Consider the following 18,545-nt stretch of genomic DNA (forward strand, 5'->3'; position numbering starts at 1 on the left):
CTTTTTTATTTGGTTTGTGTGTTAATTGATTTATTTTAATCCAATAATAACATCCACATTTAATATTTCTTTGAATAGAAATGTTTGGACATTTGAAATTTAACTTTCTGTTGATACCATGATAGGAAAAAAGAAAAAATTTAAACTTGTGTTTATTAAAATTTTAGGGTGCCCAGAACTTTACTGTCACTTTACTGTCATATTTGATCGAGTGGCTCCAAATAAAGCTGATATATCAGAAATAATATAATCAATGCAAAACACAAGAAACATACCAAATATGAGAAAAAGTTTTGGAGAGATTTGATATAGGAGATTTATAAAGATTTATAAATGATAACACACACCCAAAATTAACCAGGTTTTTTATATACTTTGTTATGCTTTATATACTTATATACTTTCTTTGCTGCAGTATTTTGAAATGATTAGTTTAGGGGAGTAAATAACTTGAACCCACTTGTTAAGCCACACTCCTTCATAGATTACATTAAAAATTTACAAGGTTAACTTTTAGAAGAAATGCTTTGGCAACAGTTAAAGTTTTTGGAACATAATGAGAATTTGATTGGACAGCAGGGAAGTAGATTATGCTGCGGAGGTTGAAACCGCCACTGAACCTTAAATGTCCACGTCCACTGTTAATAAGGCTGCTGTGAGTGGAAAATATGCACACACACACACACACACACACTCACAACTGTCACCTGAGTGACTGAGCACGTTTCTTGGATTACAGACAGCGGTTATATAACATGATGCTGTAATGCTAGCTGTCTTTTGACCCTTTCTTATCAGGATCTTCCTGACACCACCTCTTATGAATTCCCCTGTTGCTCCATTCACATGTTAATCCTCTGCAGTCTGTCACGGTAATTGCGGGACTTGTTCTGTGAAGGGCACTAGTGTCTAACCTCTGCTCTCATTTTACACAAGTCACTTAGAGGTCCTTGTGAGGCGACGTCTGATTTTTTGAATTGACATGCGCTTTAAAAACGGGAAAATATTTTAATTTGTCAAGTGTTCAGAATGACATTGGCACCCAGCGGACTATAACTTCTGTTCCACCGTCTTGTGGGACAAGCACAGGTGATCATGACGTGAACCAGTAAAGTTCTGGTAGCATGTATGCTACATCTAGCCCACTACAGAGCGGCCTTGCGTTCTGGATGGCAGCCACCCAAACATACTACAACCCCTGGCAAAAATTATGGAATCACCGGCCTCGGAGGATGTTCATTCAGTTTTTAATTTTGTGGAAAAAAAGCAGATCACAGACATGACACAAAACTAAAGTCATTTCAAATGGCAACTTTCTGGCTTTAAGAAACACTATAAGAAATCAAGAAAAAAAGATTGTGACAGTCAGTAACGGTTACTTTTTTAGACCAAGCAGAGGAAAAAATATGGAATCATTCAATTCTGAGGAATAAATTATGGAATCACCCTGTAAATTTCCATCCCCCAAACTAAAACCTGCATCAAATCAGATCTGCTCGTTGACATTGACCCTATGCCATGACATTGACCCTATGTGTCTTTTTGCAAGGAATGTTTTCACAGTTTTTGCTCTATGGCAAGATGCATTATCATCTTGAAAAATGATTTCATCATCCCCAAACATCCTTTCAATTGTCCAAAATACCAACATAAACTTGTGCATTTACTGATGATGTAATGACAGCCATCTCCCCAGTACCTTTACCTGACATGCAGCCCCATATCATCAATGACTGTGGAAATTTAGATGTTCTCTTCAGGCAGTCATCTTTATAAATCTCATTGGAACGGCACCAAACAAAAGTTCCAGCATCATCACCTTGCCCAATGCAGATTTGAGATTCATCACTGAATATCACTTTCATCCAGTCATCCACAGTCCACAATTCCTTTTCCTTAGCCCATTGTAACCTTGTTTATGTTATATGGCTGGGGGGGCCTGGCTGCCTTTTTGTTTCTGTCCTTTGTTTCTCCTTCCAGGTGGCTTGCATTTGGGACTGAGTGGCTGTGTTGCTGAGGTTATCAGGACCTCACCCTGATCACCTGCGGCTCGTCAGGACTCACAGCTGAGGTGCATCTATATGGATTGGAACATGGTGGCATTTAAGACTGGAGTATACAGTGTGTATTTGCCAGAGACTCGACCTTGTGACCAGACGGGTGAGATCGTCGTCTCGGGAGCCATCTCATCATCAGTGGATGCAGAGAACGTCCAGGGTTTGATGCACGGTCTGTGAAAGAGGAGGGGGTGAGGTCTCACGCTCGTCAGCACACTTCCTGAGGTACGTTAGATTTTGTGACTAACATTTATACAGTCAGTAAATGTGGTGTCCCTCACACCTTTTATATTGAGCTGTATGTTAGTCATGTATCGGCTTCCACTGCAGTGGAGTTATGTGAACTGGATGTTCCATGCCTGCAGGTTGGGAAGCTGATTAGTAATCAAGCCAGGAAGTGTTTGCTGTTTGTACACCTTTAAGTGTTCTCTCTGTCTGTAGAGTGTGGACTCACATAATGGTTCCTTCTTTCACAGACTCGGTTTGTTGCGGCCACCTGGGGGGTGTCGGTGGGGTCCTTGGGTCCGAACAGCTTCTGGCTCCGGACCGTTAGCGCTGCTGGGAGCGCACCACGCCAGACCGCACTTTCTGTTATTTTTGTATCACTGTTATGTATTAAATTCAGTTAGCCTTTGTACCGTGCTCTGCTTATTTCATACTGGGTCCTTCAAACGCTGGTCGGTTCTCCGAGCTGCGTCCGACACATAACAGTTTATTCTGTTTAGGTGTTAATGATGGCTTTCGTTTAGCTTTTCTGTATGTAAATCCCATTTCCTTTAGGCGGTTTCTTACAGTTCAGTCATAGACGTTGACTCCAGTTTCCTCCCATTCATTCCTCATTTGTTTTGTTGTGCATTTTTGGATTTTTGAGACATATTGCTTTAAGTTTTCTGTCTTGACACTTTGATGTCTTCCTTGGTCTACCAGTATGTTTGCCTTTAACAACCTTCCCATGTTTTTTGTATTTGGTCCTGAGTTTAGACACAGCTGACTGTGAACAACCAACATCTTTTGCAACATTGCATGATGATTTACTCTCTTTTAAGAGTTTGATAATCCTCTCCTTTGTTTCAATTGACATCTCTCGTGTTGGAGCCATGATCCATGTCAGTCCACTTGGTGCAACAGCTCTCCAAGGTGTGATCACTCCTTTTTAGATGCAGACTAACGAGCAGATCTGATTTGATGCAGGTGTTAGTTTTGGGAATGAAAATTTACAGGGTGATTCCATAATTATTTCCTCAGAATTGAGTGAGTCCATATTTTTTTCCTCTGCTTGGTCTAAAAAAGTAACCGTTACTGACTGCCACAATCTTTTTTTCTTGATTTCTTATAGTGTTTCTTAAAGCCAGAAAGTTGCCATTTGAAATGACTTTAGTTTTGTGTCATGTGTGTGATTTGCTTTTTTTCTACAAAATTAAACAACTGAATGAACATCCTCCGAGGCCGGTGATTCCATAATTTTTGCCAGGGGTTGTACAACTGATCCATCCCCACCTGTCGAAAGTAACCATCTATATGCAGTAGCCAAGTGAAACTTGTTTTACCTCTGTGTTGTGTATGTGTCTTCCCGATCGGCCCACCCTTGTGACGCAAACTCACAATCTCCAGCATGGGAGGCAGGCCCACTGACCAGAGGACCAAAACCCATGGGTTCTGGAGTCTGTAGCCAGAGTGTTTTTGGCACTGGGGAGTGAGATTAACTGACTCCGTCACACTTGCACATCCTGTAGGTCTGTCCCAGCTGTTGGAGTCCATAACACTGAGGCACCTACTGCATGTGCTGGATCATTAGGATTGCAAAGGGGCAGAAATTTACTGTTAAAGTTCCAGAAACTTTCAAGAAAGTTTCCATGGAAAATTTAGTTCTGGAATGTTTTGAAATTTTTCCCCCATTTTTTCTTTTTAATCAAATTTTACAATTTGTTGTATGCAAATGTTTGGGCAGCCTGATGATTTTCATGATTTTCCTTTATAAATCATTGGTTTTCTGGATCCGAAATTTCAGTTAAATATATCATATAGCAGATGAACACACTGATAATTGAGAAGTGAAATGGAGTTTCAAGGATTTAAAGAAAGTAAACTTCATAAAAACTTCATATAAACTTCATTTCATTTCTCAAATATCACTGTGTTTATCTGCTATATGATATATTTAACTGAAATTGCTGATCCAAACAACGAATGAGTTATAAAGGAAAATCATGGAAATGATTAGGGGTGCCCAAACCTGTACATACAACCAGAATTAACATTAACTTACAAAAATTAACAGGAAACTTGGGGGAAACTTACATATATCATGTACAAACATAAATATACACATTTTGTTTTGTCATAAACAGATATGCATGCAAAAATTTCCAACACAAATATACAAAATGACCAATTTTTTTTTACTTCAATTTTGTGGCCTCAATAGCCCTGTTGGCTATTGGAAGAAATTCAGCAGAATTTGCCTTAAATCTGTTTGTTTTAACCAACATTATTCTGTAAGATATTTTTGTTTTGTTTTAGGAGGTTTCCCAACTATGTTTAAGATGCCTGTTAAATGCTAAGCTACAATTTTGCTAATTTCCAGTTTATTCCCATTAATTCCTTTTGCTAATGACCAACGTTGAAAATGGCTGGAATTTTGCAACCCCGTGGATCATACACAGACAAAGACATCACATTACCAAAGTCATTCTAGCAGTACCCACGGATCCTCTGAAGAGACAGGGTATCAAGAACATCCAGTCTTCGCCTTAGTCACTGGTTAAAGTCTCACACCCAGTCAGGAAAACCAGAAACACCAGGACCCCAAAAGGTTTGGACCTTCATTCTCCTAAGATAACCCCATAGGTTCTTCCCAGGCAGCTCTCGATCTCTTAGCCAAGGATCCAGAGACATGTCACTGCAGAGATAAGTGAATGTCTCTACAAGTTCAACACTTTCATGAACATGGCAAATATTATTTTGAGATGATGAATGCTGCAGACATCATAAATTATTTTGTCCAAACCTCTGTGCACTGCTGAGGACATGAAGGCTTACAAAGGCCTGAGAGCTTTCTGTCTGTGTGACATTGGAGTCATCAAGGCCATCCATGTGATTAGAGAAAGGTTGAGTTGAAATAATCATTTCATTATTTTAATAAGTTGAAAATAATTCTAGCCTTTAATGTGCAGTGTGCCACCTTCTTCTTCTTTTAGGTTCTCCCGTTAGGGGTCACCACAGCAGATCAATCGTTTCCATCTCACCCTGTCCTCTTTATCTTCCTTTGTCACACCAACCAACTGCATGTCCTCCCTCATCACATCCATGAATCTCCTCTTTGGCCTCCCTCTTCTCCTGCCTGGTGGCTCCATCCTCAGCATCCTTCTCCCTATATACCCTGGGTCCTTCCTCTGTGTCCAAACCATTTCAGTCTCACCTCTCTGAGATGGTTTGGACATGTGCAGAGGAGGAACCCAGGGTTAATGTGCAGTGTGTGTGGCAGCTTAATTGTGACTGTCGTACAAACTGTGTAATTTCTTCTCACTTTAATGACACACGGCATTCTCATCTTTGACCTTGCTCTTTTCTTCCTGCATGGCTGCTTCATCCTCAGCATTCTTCTCCCTATATACCCCACATCCCTCCTCTGCTCATGCCCTGATCACCTCAGTCTCACCTTTCTCACTTTGTTTCTATTAAGCCCCGGCCTTGGAGGAACCTGAGTGTGACATAAAGTGAGACTCCCCTCTTGTGCTCTACACAACAAACAGCTCAATGGAAATTCAGACCTTAAACATTTACGAGGTCTGTGATGAAAAAAGTGGTCCTTTTTAGTTTTTTCAAAAAATAAATGGATTTGATTCATATGTTTTTACGTCAGACAAGCTTGAACCCTCGTGCGCATGCGTGAGTTTTTTCACGCGTCGGTGACGTCATTCGCCTGTGGGTAGGCCTTGAGTGAGGAGTGCTCCACCCCGCCTGTCGGAATCTCTTTGTCTGAATAGCCTCTGCGGACGGCGCACGTTGCTTTATCAACATTTTTTCTGGACCTGTGAGGGATATCCGAGTGGACACTATTCGAGAAATTAAGCTGGTTTTCGGTGAAAAGTTTAACGGCTGATGAGAGATTATGGGGTGTTTCTGTCGCTGTAAGTTCTTCCCACAGAGCGGGACGTCGCGCAGCGCTTCCAGGCGCCGTCGTCAGCCTGTTTCGACCTGAAAACATCCTAATTTAAGGCTTAATTCACCCAGGATGTTGTGAGAGAACAGAGTAAATTCAGAACAGGCCGGCATGAGGACTTTATGCGGACATTCCACTGTTTAAGGACATTTTGTAATGAAAGACCTGCGCGCAAATTCGCCGAGTCGTCATCTGTGTGCGCCGCGACAGGAAAAACACCTCCGTGTTGAAAACCATTTGTAAAATTCAGGCGGCTTTTGATGGCTTTCAACAAGTGAGTAACTGAGAAATTGTTTAACAGCTTGGGCATGTTCCAACTTGCCCGTTAAGGTTTCCAACACGGAGGTGTTTTTCCTGTCGCGACCCCCCGCGGTCGGGTGCGGCCCGACATGCACGTTCTTTCATTACAAAATGTCAGTTAATGGAATGTCCGAATAAACTCCTCGTGCCGACTTCTTCTGAAAGTTCTCTGTTCTCTGACGACTTACTGGGTCAACAGAGCCTGAAATGTGGAAGTTTTCAACTTGAAACGGCGAGACGCTGCCGCCTCGAAGTGCAGATCACCATCAGGCGCCGTGGGCTGTCCTTAAAGCGACACTACCAGACCAAAATTTCTCATCAGCCGTTAAAATTTTTACCGAAAACCAGCTGAATTTATCGAATGGTGTCCACTCAGTTGTGCCTTACAGTTTTTGAAAAAATTTTATCAAACAAAGCAGCAGTCTCTGAGCCATTCCTAAACAATGAAAAAACGATGAGAGGGTGGGCGACTCCTCACTCAAAGACTGCCCACAGGCGAAAGACGTAACCGACAGGCGTGAAAAAACTCTTGCATGCCCACGAGGAATCAAGCATGTCTGATGTAATCACACGTGATTCAAATCCATATGGTTTTTGAAAAAAATAATAAGGTCCGTTACTTTTATCACAGACCTCGTACTTACCCTTGTGCACAGTAGGTTTACGAAGAGGAAAAAAAGGGATAGGGCTGCAACAAGAACCCTTCAGATTCAGTCTCAGCATGCCCTCTAGCTCAACCCTAGGTGTTTCACTTGATGGTCATCTTCCTTGCACTCCACCTCTCCACAACCTAATGTTGTTGGCCTATCCAGACCGTCTCCTTCCTCTTCATCCCTTTGCACAGGACTAAGATGGCCAGGACTAGGCTGTCTCCTCTTCGTTTCCAGCAATTGATCTTGCTTTTTCTTGACCATTTCAAAAAAAAAAAAAAAAACTTCTTTCTATGATACTCTGATGGTTTCCCTTATACAACCCCTGGCAAAAATTATGGAATCACCGGCCTCGGAGGATGTTCATTCAGTTGTTTAATTTTGTAGAAAAAAAGCAGATCACAGACATGACACAAAACTAAAGTCATTTCAAATGGCAACTTTCTGGCTTTAAGAAACACTATAAGAAATCAGGAAAACAAATTGTGGCAGTCAGTAAAGGTTACTTTTTTAGACCAAGCAGAGGGAAAAAAATATGGAATCACTCAATTCTGAGGAAAAATTATGGAATCATGAAAAACAAAAGAACGCTCCAACACATCACTAGTATTTTGTTGCACCACCTCTGGCTTTTATAACAGCTTGCACTCTCTGAGGCATGGACTTAATGAGTGACAAACAGTACTCTTCATCAATCTGGCTTCAACTTTCTCTGATTGCTGTTGCCAGATCAGCTTTGCAGGTTGGAGCCTTGTCATGGACCATTTTCTTCAACTTCCACCAAAGATTTTCAATCGGACTATTTGCAGGCCATGACATTGACCCTATGTATCTTTTTGCAAGAAATGTTTTCACAGTTTTTGCTCTATGGCAAGATGCATTATCATCTTGAAAAATGATTTCATCATCCCCAAACATCCTTTCAATTGATGGGATAAGAAAAGTGTCCAAAATATCAATGTAAACTTGTACATTTATTCATGATGTATTGACAGCCATCTCCCCAGTGCCTTTACCTGACATGCAGCCCCATATCATCAATGACTGTGGAAATTTACATGTTCTCTTCAGGCAGTCATCTTTATAAATCTCATTGGAACAGCACCAAACAAAAGTTCCAGCATCATCACCTTGCCCAATGCAGATTTGAGATTCATCACTGAATATGACTTTCATCCAGTCATCCACAGTCCACGATTGCTTTTCCTTAGCCCATTGTAACCTTGTTTTTTTCTGTTTAGATGTTAATGATGGCTTTCGTTTAGCTTTTCTGTATGTAAATCCCATTTCCTATAGGCGGTTTCTTACAGTTCGGTCACAGACGTCGACTCCAGTTTCCTCCCATTTGTTCCTCATTTGTTTTGTTGTGCATTTTCGATTTTTGAGACATATTGTTTTAAGTTTTCTGTCTTGACGCTTTGATGTCTTCCTTGGTCTACCAGTATGTTTGCCTTTAACAAACTTCCCATGTTGTTTGTATTTGGTCCAGAGTTTAGACACAGCTGACTGTGAACAACCAACATCTTTTGCAACATTGTGTGATGATTTACCCTCTTTTAAGAGTTTGATAATCCTCTCCTTTGTTTCAATTGACATCTCTCGTGTTGGAGCCATAATTCTTGTCAGTCCACTTGGTGCAACAGCTCTCCAAGGTGTGATCACTCCTTTTTAGATGCAGACTAACGAGCAGATCTGATTTGATGCAGGTGTTAGTTTTGGGGATGAAAATTTACAGGGTGATTCCATAATTTATTCCTCAGAATTGAGTGAGTCCATATTTTTTCCCTCTGCTTGGTCTAAAAAAGTAACCGTTACTGACTGCCACAATTTTTTTTTCTTGATTTCTTATAGTGTTTCTTAAAGCCAGAAAGTTGCCATTTGAAATGAGTTTAGTTTTGTGTCATGTCTGTGATCTGCTTTTTTTCTACAAAATTAAACAACTGAATGAACATCCTCCGAGGCCGGTGATTCCATAATTTTTGCCAGGGGTTGTACATTTCTATGATTTCCTTTCTCTCTAACTCACTCTCAGAACTCTTCTCCATAACCACAGTTTGAAAACTTGGATAATTCTTTCTGTCTTGCGCTGCAGGGTCCAGCACAGCCACATGGTCTCACTACCATTTCATAAATTTGCTGATGCTTCAAGACCTAAGGTAGAGGTGGTAGTAGAGAGCAGTGTGTGTGTGTGTGTGGATGAATATGATTGGGTGTTGCTTGATGTGAGATAATGGAAAGTTTCCAAAAAAGTATTCTCGCTCATAATTCCTGCGCTACAAAAGGCCACAATGTCAACTTACTGAGCCTTTAGACAGCATGGTAGAAACTATTATGGGAAAATAAAAAACAAAAAGCACAATTGTCACATCTGGAAAGTGATATAGAGTGTCGATAAAGGGGATATCTAATAGCAATTCTATGTGAAACCTTATATTTCTCAATGCTGTGAAACACAGGCCTATCATCTCCATGCAAGAACACTAGTTACTAGTGTGTGAGTCCTCCTATCTGAGCTCCCATCACATTTTGAAGGTATCCATACATGGTCTGTTTTCACTATTTAACTTCTTAAATGGTGTTCTGTTCTTGAAGAAATCAATGAAAGGACAAAGAGAGTGAACAGAACGTTTCCTTACCCCAGGTTCTGCCTACAAATGACAAAAAGTCTGTCACGACCAACTACACTATTTGATTAATGCTAAAATAGCATTTGTCGATTTAATTTTTCATGTTAAAAAAAATGAGACATCTCCACCACTATTCACTTAGCTGAAAAAGTGCTTGTAGTCTACATGTCCATGTGTTTCAGGTTTAATTTGGCTTTTTTTAATAAGGTCCAGAAAAGCGCACATCCCTGGAGATACTAGTCATTTAAAAGTCAATGCTTGAGCAGCACAGAGAGCTTTTGTATGCAGCCCCACAATAGAGCTCTCAAAGCAAACCTGCTGAGAGGAAAACTGGAGATGAGAGAAAGACGAGGGGTTGACCCGTGAAAGTATAAAACACCTGATTGAGTCGTCGAGCCATTCGCCGTAGAGTCACCTGGTGCCGGTAATCCATTGAAAAGCCATGATGATCCTCTGACAACAAATTAGTGAAAAGTTTTCTCCTGCACAGGTGAGTTTTTTTTACATTTATTGCAACATATATTATCCTTAAAGCCACCTGTATTGCTAATTTTTGCATATTTCTGTAGCATCACATCATGCGCTCTGTCGGCGTGTTGTTCATGTTCTTGCCTGTTGCATGGACCTGCATTCCCCAAAAAGCAGGTAACACTCTAGCATTCAGATCAGGAGGTTTATTCACTTGTTTTGAATCATTTGTAACTCATTTAGGCCCATTCCTGCTGCATTAATCGACTATTTCTGAAGTTCACCACTACATTTTCTTCTGTTTCAGACTATGTTATGGTGTCGTGTTTCCCTAACACCATCATCGCTAATGTCCTAGAGTGTCCATATGGCTGGGAGGTGGACCAGTTGTCTCTCAGTGGGGTCTGTTACACTGGAGTAAACAGCCAGGGCTACTACCGTTTTATCATTCCTGACCTGACTCCCAAAAACCGCTCATACTGCGGCACGCAATCTGAGGTGAGATGCCAAAGTAGACGTCAGATGGCTGGAATTTGCTTGAGTCCCTTTGCATAATGAAAGACAATTAAGTTTAAATTTTGCTTGATTTGTACTCAGTATTTGCCTGGAAAAGACCCAAGGTACGTCTTCTATAATGCCATTGTGTCCAACGATACTTCGCTGACTGTTAGAAACCAACCGGTCAACTACACCTTTAGCTGTACTTACCGAGCAGCGTATCTGGTGAATAATGCAGTCTTCAGTCAAAGGTAAGCATCAATCCAGCATGTACGTCAACCACAGAAACTGTGTGAAGGACATGTGCAGTCTAACACAATGACTTGCAGCGTTTTTACTAAATCCTCTGCTTTTTCCAGAGTGGCTACAGTTTATGTCAACAACGGAAGTTTAGGCACTTTTAGATCACAGTTGTCTATGAACGCGTTCACGGTGAGTCAATACTGATTCTCTTTCTCCAGTGGATACCTTTTCCCATCTTTATTTTAAATACCTTAACATTTGGACTGTGCAAAATTGTCTTCTGCAAAACGAAATGTTTTTTCAAATAATAGTCCAACAATAATTTTTAATGTGTTTTGTAGAATTCCAAGTTCCTGTACACTAAGGATGCGCCTTATGTCATCGATACATCTGAGATTGGTTCAGAAGTATTCATTGGTATTGAGGCAAAAGGGCTCAGTAATAGGTACATTTCATTATTTCTTTTTTTTTTTTTTTTTTTACGTCCACTGTATTTAAAGGTAATATTTATATTAATATATATATATAAATATATATATATCCTCTTGAGTGACCTGCCTTTATTTCCTGCTCAGATTCAAAGTAGTGATAAACAACTGCTGGGCCACTCCCAGTCCTTACTCGACAGACAGGAAGAGGTGGAGTCTCATTATTAACAGGTAGCTGAATCTCACATCATTTCAGAAATATTTAAAGCAGTGACTATTCATTTGTAGGTGTATTAATAATACAAATTTCTATTCATACGTAGCGCTTCTGATTAGTCAATCTAGGTCACATAATTACATTTTCTATCTGAATGTAGAGCTGAAATTGCCTTTTGAATTGACTATCTTGAACACTTTCTGTGGCTCCAAAATATTTGTAATTATCTACAACTGTAAGGTAGGGGGCAGCACGGTGGATTAGTGGTTAGCACTGTTGCCTCACAGCAAGAAGGTCATGGGATTGAATCCCACCTGTGGCCTTCCTGTGTGGAGTTTGCATGTTCTCCCATGTTTGCATGGGTTCCCTCCGGGTCCTTTGGCTTTCTCTCACATCCAAAGACATGCAGGTTAGGTGGATTGGGAGCTTTAAAAAAATTGTCCCTAGGGTTGCATGCGGGTGTGAGTGTGTTTGTTTGTCTATATGTGGCCCTGCGACAGACTGGCGTCCTGTCCAGTACCCTGCCTCAGGCCCTTTGACTACTGGGATAGGCTCCAGCCCTCCCATGGCCCTTAATTGGAGTAAGTAGTTGAAGATGAATGAGTAAGTGTAAGGGGAGGTGATAGTCTAGTGGTTAGGCAGTGGGCTTGACACAAGAGGATCCTCGGTTCAAACCCCTGTCAGGCTGGAAAATCACTAAGGGCTCTTGGGCAAAGTCCTTAGTCCCAAATTGCTCCTGGTGTGTATAAATGTAGTCCATTTCTGACTTATCACAGTCACTTAAGACGAACTAGGAAAAAAATCTGGATTGAAACATGATTGGGATTCAAACCCAGAGATGTGGGCTCAGACGTCCAATGCCCTTTCACTTGGCACAACATCTAACAGTCTACAATGGATCATAACATGAAGTCCTCATTTGCCAGAGGAGAAACCCTCAACAACAACTAAACCTTAACCCCAAACCCCAATTCTACCCATAACCCCAAACATAGCTACGCTACATATGAATAGAACTTGGTGTTATTAATACAACTACTTACAGATACCCACTCTCAATATTAACATGGGTATCCATTATTATCTCACTGATGTTAAATGAATCCTCGGACAAACCGATGCTCACTTTCCAACAGTTGCCCATCTGACCACACTGTGACCATCTTCGAGAACGCCAAAAACAGCCGATCCATGTTCAAGTTCAACTCTTTCCGCTTCCAGTGGCTGGAGAAGGTGTCCACCGTGTGGCTTCATTGTGAGGTTCACATTTGTGATGGAGAGAAACTCGTCTGTCTGCCGGTGAATACGACACACAAACCCAACTTTACGCAATAGAGATCACAGAGCCGCTATGAAAATATCCAATTTAAATTTAAAAGTCCAAAATTTGTACTTCATAAAAATGGTATCAGAAATGTCACAGCTAAGTGATAATTATATGAAATCAGTTTTAAGCACTTGGTCCTTCTCAGGGTTCTTCATCTTTCAACATTTATACTCTCCATGTCTGTCTCCTCCTCTGAGGAGGGGGTTTCACCTCCTGGTTTGTTAGTTGTTTCTTGGTTTATTTTCAGGATTACTCAAAAACAAACTAACTAATTGCATTATTTGCTCACCAACCCAACTAATCCGTAGCAGAAAAAAAAGCATCTTGCATTATTTTCTGGTGGTTCATCTTTGTGTTCTTCTGCGGGCATTCTGCCATATCCCAGAACGGCTGGTCCGGTTTTAATTTTGGTGTGAAGTTATTTGTGAGACACATGTTTCTGACTGTAGCCTCTAATAGAACACCGTGAGAAACTGAAGTAACAGCCCAAAAAAAAAAAAGCCAAACCCACGGCTTAGATTTCAGCCACCATTGAGAATAAAATGCTTAAATCACTTATTACTTATTACTGCATCAAACATCATGAACACATTAATAAATTATTATAAAACACACATTTTTGTATTGCTTACTAATTCAAATTTTAGAATCAGAATCAGAATAACTTTTATTCACCAAGTATCCACAGAATACAAGGGATTTGACTTCAGTTTGAGCTGCACTCTGTATGGCATGTATAAATATACACTAAACACTGAATAATTCACAGTAATAAAATGTGTAAATGAAATGTGCAATAAGAGAAAAAGAAAAAGAAAAGGATGTGTGAGACAGATAACAGATTGAAGTTAAACTCTACGTGAGGTATATGAATGAATGAGTTTTTTGGCAGGTAAAATTGTTCATCAGTGTGATGGCCTGTGGAAAGAAACTGTTTCTGTGTCTCGTTGTTCTGACAATGAGACACATGAACATTTAGGATTTAAAAGCAAATAATGAGGATATAATGATTAGACGGTGGTTAATGGTGACGCACCGGATTCACTAAAAAGCAACTTTCACACTTTTTTAATGCTCCCCTCACGAAATGAGTCACATTTTTGTGACACAGGTTTTTAAATTTTGCTATCTATAATCCTCCCCCTTCTCCTAACTCTAACCGTAACCATAACGCAAGTGTCTGTCCTTCCCTAACCCTAACCATAACCCCCCAGACTCCCCTGTCACCCCACATTTTGTGTCCCCAGCATGAAACTAATGTATGCCCCTGCCATGAAAAGCACCCCATTTTCAGGCCCCCATCACGAACCAATAGATTAATGTACTTTTCGTAATGCCATCATGAACTGCCGTGAGACTGGGTTGTTCTAACCCTCCCCTTTCCCCTAAACCGTGACAGCATCACCAACCCAGCCCGGTCTCATTTTTATTCGGTCTCACCCCACATTTTGTGTCCCCAGCATGAAATTAATTTGTGCCCCTGTCACAAAGTGCACCCCGTTTTTGTGAGTTTTTCCATTTTGCTATTTATAATCCTCCAACTTCTCTTAACTCTAACCTTAACCATAGCCTAAGCGTGTCCCCTCCCCTAAACATAATCATAATCCCCCAGACCCCACCGTCACCTCACATTTTGTGCTGCCATCATAAAATGAAATCATGCCCCGTCACAAAAAGCGCCCCGTTTTCATGCCCACGTCACAAACCTATAGATTAATGTACTTTTCGTAATGCCGCCAAAAACTGCCGTGAGACTCATAGATTTACTTTCCATGGTGCCATCACGAAATGGCGTGAGATTGGGTTGAAAATACCATAGATGTTTCAGCCACCTGCTGAACCAGCCCAGTCTCACGTTTTTTTGTTTTTTGTGTGTGCCCCGTCACAAAAAGCATTTATGTATTTTGTGACATGTTTTTTTTTATTTTGCTATTTATAATCTTCCTCTTCTCCTAAATCTAACCATATCCATAGCGTAATGTGTACCCTCCCCCAAACCTTAACCATGACTCCCCCGAGACCCCTCCCCTTTCACCCCATATTTTGTGCCCCCGTCATGAAATTAATTTGTGCCCCCATTACGAAAAACACCCCGTTTTTGTACCCCGTCACGAACCCATAGATTCATGTACTTTTCGTAACCCAGTCCCAGGAACTGCTGTGACACTGGGTTGGCTGAACAGTGGCACCTGCTGGACAGTTCTGGAATGTGGCTCCATAACAAATAATGGATTTCATATTTATAAAGGCTGTGTATTAGTAAATGAAGAGAACATATTCTAGCCACAGCAGTGTGGTACTGGTGACTAACACATGAATTGTGTCTGTTTGGTTCCACATGTTCCACATGGTGCTAGTTTGCAATTTGGATGTTGTCCTGAATTAAGACAAGAAGTCCCCAAATTCCCAGTTAAAAAAAAAAGGAACAAAATGTTCCCATGTTGACGGTCCCATTTTTATTGTTTGTTTCCTGCAGAGTCCTTGTTCTGTCAGAGGTTTGCCATCCCAAGCAGAACCAAGTGGGGGGATACTTACAACTGAGTTTCAAATTAAAGGTACACCACTCATGCACATGCACTCATGCAGTTACCGGGTTTCACAACATGTATCTTAATAACTACAAATAAAATTGTTTATCTGGTCAAACCATAACTTACGGTAGCACTCTTTTAACGTCTCCTGTCAGATTAGTTTGAAAGTTCCAAAGAGTTATCTTCATGCATTTTATTTATCTGTGCACAGGTAACCGCTCCTCTAATAACGGACACATCACAGGTAAAGTATTTTGTGAAAACTCTGATGTAACACTTAGTGTGCTGTGGGGACTTGCATATATATGATTTGTGCAGCTGATTAGTGTTCCTGTTGCTGGTATTTGGCCCGCTCATTTATTTTCTTTCTCACCACAGGAACGTCATTGCTCATCCTGTTCTTGGTGCTGTTAAGCAGCTGTTGTTTTTTAGCAAATGGCTCCAATATGTAATGTGTACACTGTGTATGTGGAATGTATTTATGCACTGAGAGGGCGTGTGGATGCATTCTGTTGTACTGTACGCTGTAATTAAGAATATTTACTGAGTCTCTGTGAAAGGCTCATCTTTGCACACCGTTCAATAAATCAATCAAAAACCATACAAATTGTTCCTTGTCCATCACTGTTTAATTAAGGGACATAATCTTAGAATGTTTCAGTCTGACAACGAATATAAATAATAACAAACAAATCAGATAGATAAACATTCTTTATTTTTCAATTCTTATAATCTTAAAGCTAAATTAATACATAGTGTCAATTACATATACTAATATACTGATGGATTTCAGTAGGTTTAAAAAAATGATCTGCTGCTGATATGGTAGTATTTGTTTGGTTCTTCTGTGAGCTCAAAAACTGACAATTGCAACTTCCAGATTCAGGTGAGATTACTTTGAAATGAACACAAATGACATTGCTTTTTTTGTACTAAACAATGTAATCTATTACTAAAAAAGCAATACAATCTGATTACTTTTGGATTACATCAAAATCGATTACTGAAAATGTACTAGAAATAAACCCACAAATATTATTTTTTCTTTTTAGCTCATCATAAATTATACATTAAATTTTACATTAATTTTTTTTTTTCCTCTCAAAACAAATTGCACTTAATGTTTATGTTCATGTGATGCACATTTTTCAACTCCAAATGATGCCGATATTTCCAGTCATCAAAATTTTTTTCATGCTCCTGACAAGAAATAAGTTACACTTTTTTGGCGCACTTTTTACTATTTCTAACCCTTCCCCTAACCATAATCCCCCCACCGCCACCCTGCCCTCACAATTCACCGCACATTTTTTGATAACGTCACAAAAATATGGCGCATTCCGTGACGGTATCACAAACTAACAGATGAATGTACTTTTTGTGATGCCACCCTGAAATAGCGTGACATTGGTTTGGGACAGACTTCCATCTTTTGAAATTTTTCTTTTTCTACTTTCAAGTGTTGCAATTAAAGTACAACGAAAACAAACAAACAAACTAACAATCAAACAAAACAAGACACAGATTGGCATCTTGCGGCTACACAGGTAGGACTACTTCTTAGTCCAAGAGCAGATTTTCAGAAGGGCTCTAGAAATAGGAATAAATAAATATAAAATAAATAAATAAATACCAGATATTTATTTGGTTTGACTTTTTTTCCAGGTTGGGACACACCTAAGAAACACACCTAGCCCTGCTGTAGTCATAAATTGTGGTATAGGTCATTTGCTATGAGGGTTGGAATATACTGGCGAAACGCGGCAAAACGGCGGAAACGAAATTCGTCGTAAATGTTAATATCTTGCAAATTAATTAAGCTACAGACATGTTTTTGGTGTCAAAATGTGAGGAATTGAAAGATAGAAACAACCAATAACATTTGGTAGTCATATATTTGCTCTTATGAACATCAAAATGCAAAAACCTCAAATAATCAGCCTAAAAACCATTTTGGTTTTGCCACCGCCAATACACACAAATGAAAATATTTCAAACACTACAACACCTAGGTGTTCATTTGATACACCAAAATCATCCTCTATTAATCTGCTTAATAATGAAATTAAAGACGTAATACACATACATTCAAAAAAACTTAGTTACTCCGCTGAGGATACATCATCATTAGGTAATTAAGATTTTTACTAATAATAGTGATAAGATATTGAATAACCAAAGATAAGCATTATTCAAATTTGGATTCAAAGAAACAAGGAGGGATCATTGGAATTATACAGAAATCCGGAGCTCTTGAACGATGGCTCCTCACTAGTCATCAGACTAGTGAGCAGCCATAACAACAGCAACGAAGGATATGTGTGGATTGCATGGCAATGAACACATTGGAACACACAAAGAGAGTGGGAGACAACGGATCGATCGGGATGAATCTGATGTGATGTACAGAAATTGCTGTCAGTGTTTTCTTCTGAACTGATGACAAGCCCTTTCTCTCTGGAACAAAGCATCAATGGTCAAGTACTGCCACTTATGAATATTGCCACTGGTGTTGTAATGCCATCTGACCTGACGAATAACTTGGTGAGCATGGTCGGAATCACATGAAAACGTTCACTGAGGAACGTCTAAACAAATGTTCTAAAAGTTTCTGGGATCCAGTACCACAACTAAAACTGAAAACTTTTTCTGACTTAGCTCAAAAGAAACACGTGAAAACAAAAGACGAAAAAACTCAAGTGGTTAACGCAGACAGACAACTGTTTGGATGACTGATCATAGTGGCAAAATCAAGGGATGTTGACTTCAATTTCATACTCACCTATGAATTGTCAGCTGTCCCGTTTTCCTTGGCCCATGCAGATGGAACACTCAGAGCGAACACCAAGAATGCCTTGCTTGCTATACTTGAGGAAGGTGTAGATAAGTTCCATAGACTACCAAATTCAGAGCCAACACCATTCACTGCAGTCATAGTGGATGCCATGGCCATGATCCAGATGGTCAAGGTTACTGGAGTGGCAACATTTGGTGCTTTGGCAGAAAAATATTGGGAAGCTTGCACAAGAGTCCTGAG

General features: G+C 40.0%; 1 protein-coding gene across 2 annotated transcripts; it reads left to right on the forward strand.

The window, feature by feature from the left end:
- Positions 1 to 10,181: 10,181 nt before the first annotated feature.
- tectb (tectorin beta) lies at positions 10,182 to 16,075 on the forward strand. Of its 2 annotated transcripts, none has more exons than XM_034194576.1 (11): positions 10,182 to 10,286; positions 10,366 to 10,441; positions 10,572 to 10,762; positions 10,862 to 11,013; positions 11,092 to 11,194; positions 11,347 to 11,450; positions 11,581 to 11,664; positions 12,787 to 12,949; positions 15,454 to 15,532; positions 15,720 to 15,752; positions 15,887 to 16,075. In XM_034194576.1, the coding sequence occupies exons 2-11, from the start codon at positions 10,375 to 10,377 to the stop codon at positions 15,958 to 15,960; spliced, it is 1,050 nt and encodes a 349-aa protein (XP_034050467.1). In that variant the 5' UTR covers positions 10,182 to 10,286; positions 10,366 to 10,374; the 3' UTR covers positions 15,961 to 16,075. The 2 variants fall into 2 exon arrangements, with proteins under 2 accessions (XP_034050467.1, XP_034050468.1); XM_034194577.1 differs by having other exon boundaries at positions 11,122 to 11,194.
- Positions 16,076 to 18,545: the final 2,470 nt, after the last annotated feature.

This window comes from Thalassophryne amazonica, chromosome 18 (assembly GCF_902500255.1).
Source record: "Thalassophryne amazonica chromosome 18, fThaAma1.1, whole genome shotgun sequence".
NCBI classification, from domain to species: domain Eukaryota; kingdom Metazoa; phylum Chordata; class Actinopteri; order Batrachoidiformes; family Batrachoididae; genus Thalassophryne; species Thalassophryne amazonica.

Bases quoted from the DNA above. Each gene is read 5' to 3' on its own strand.
- tectb (XM_034194576.1), top strand. From the start codon at position 10,375: ATGCGCTCTGTCGGCGTGTTGTTCATGTTCTTGCCTGTTGCATGGACC. The intron at 10,442-10,571 runs GTAACACTCTAG...CTTCTGTTTCAG, and splicing joins CTGCATTCCCCAAAAAGCAG to ACTATGTTATGGTGTCGTGT. The intron at 11,665-12,786 runs GTAGCTGAATCT...ACTTTCCAACAG, and splicing joins TGGAGTCTCATTATTAACAG to TTGCCCATCTGACCACACTG.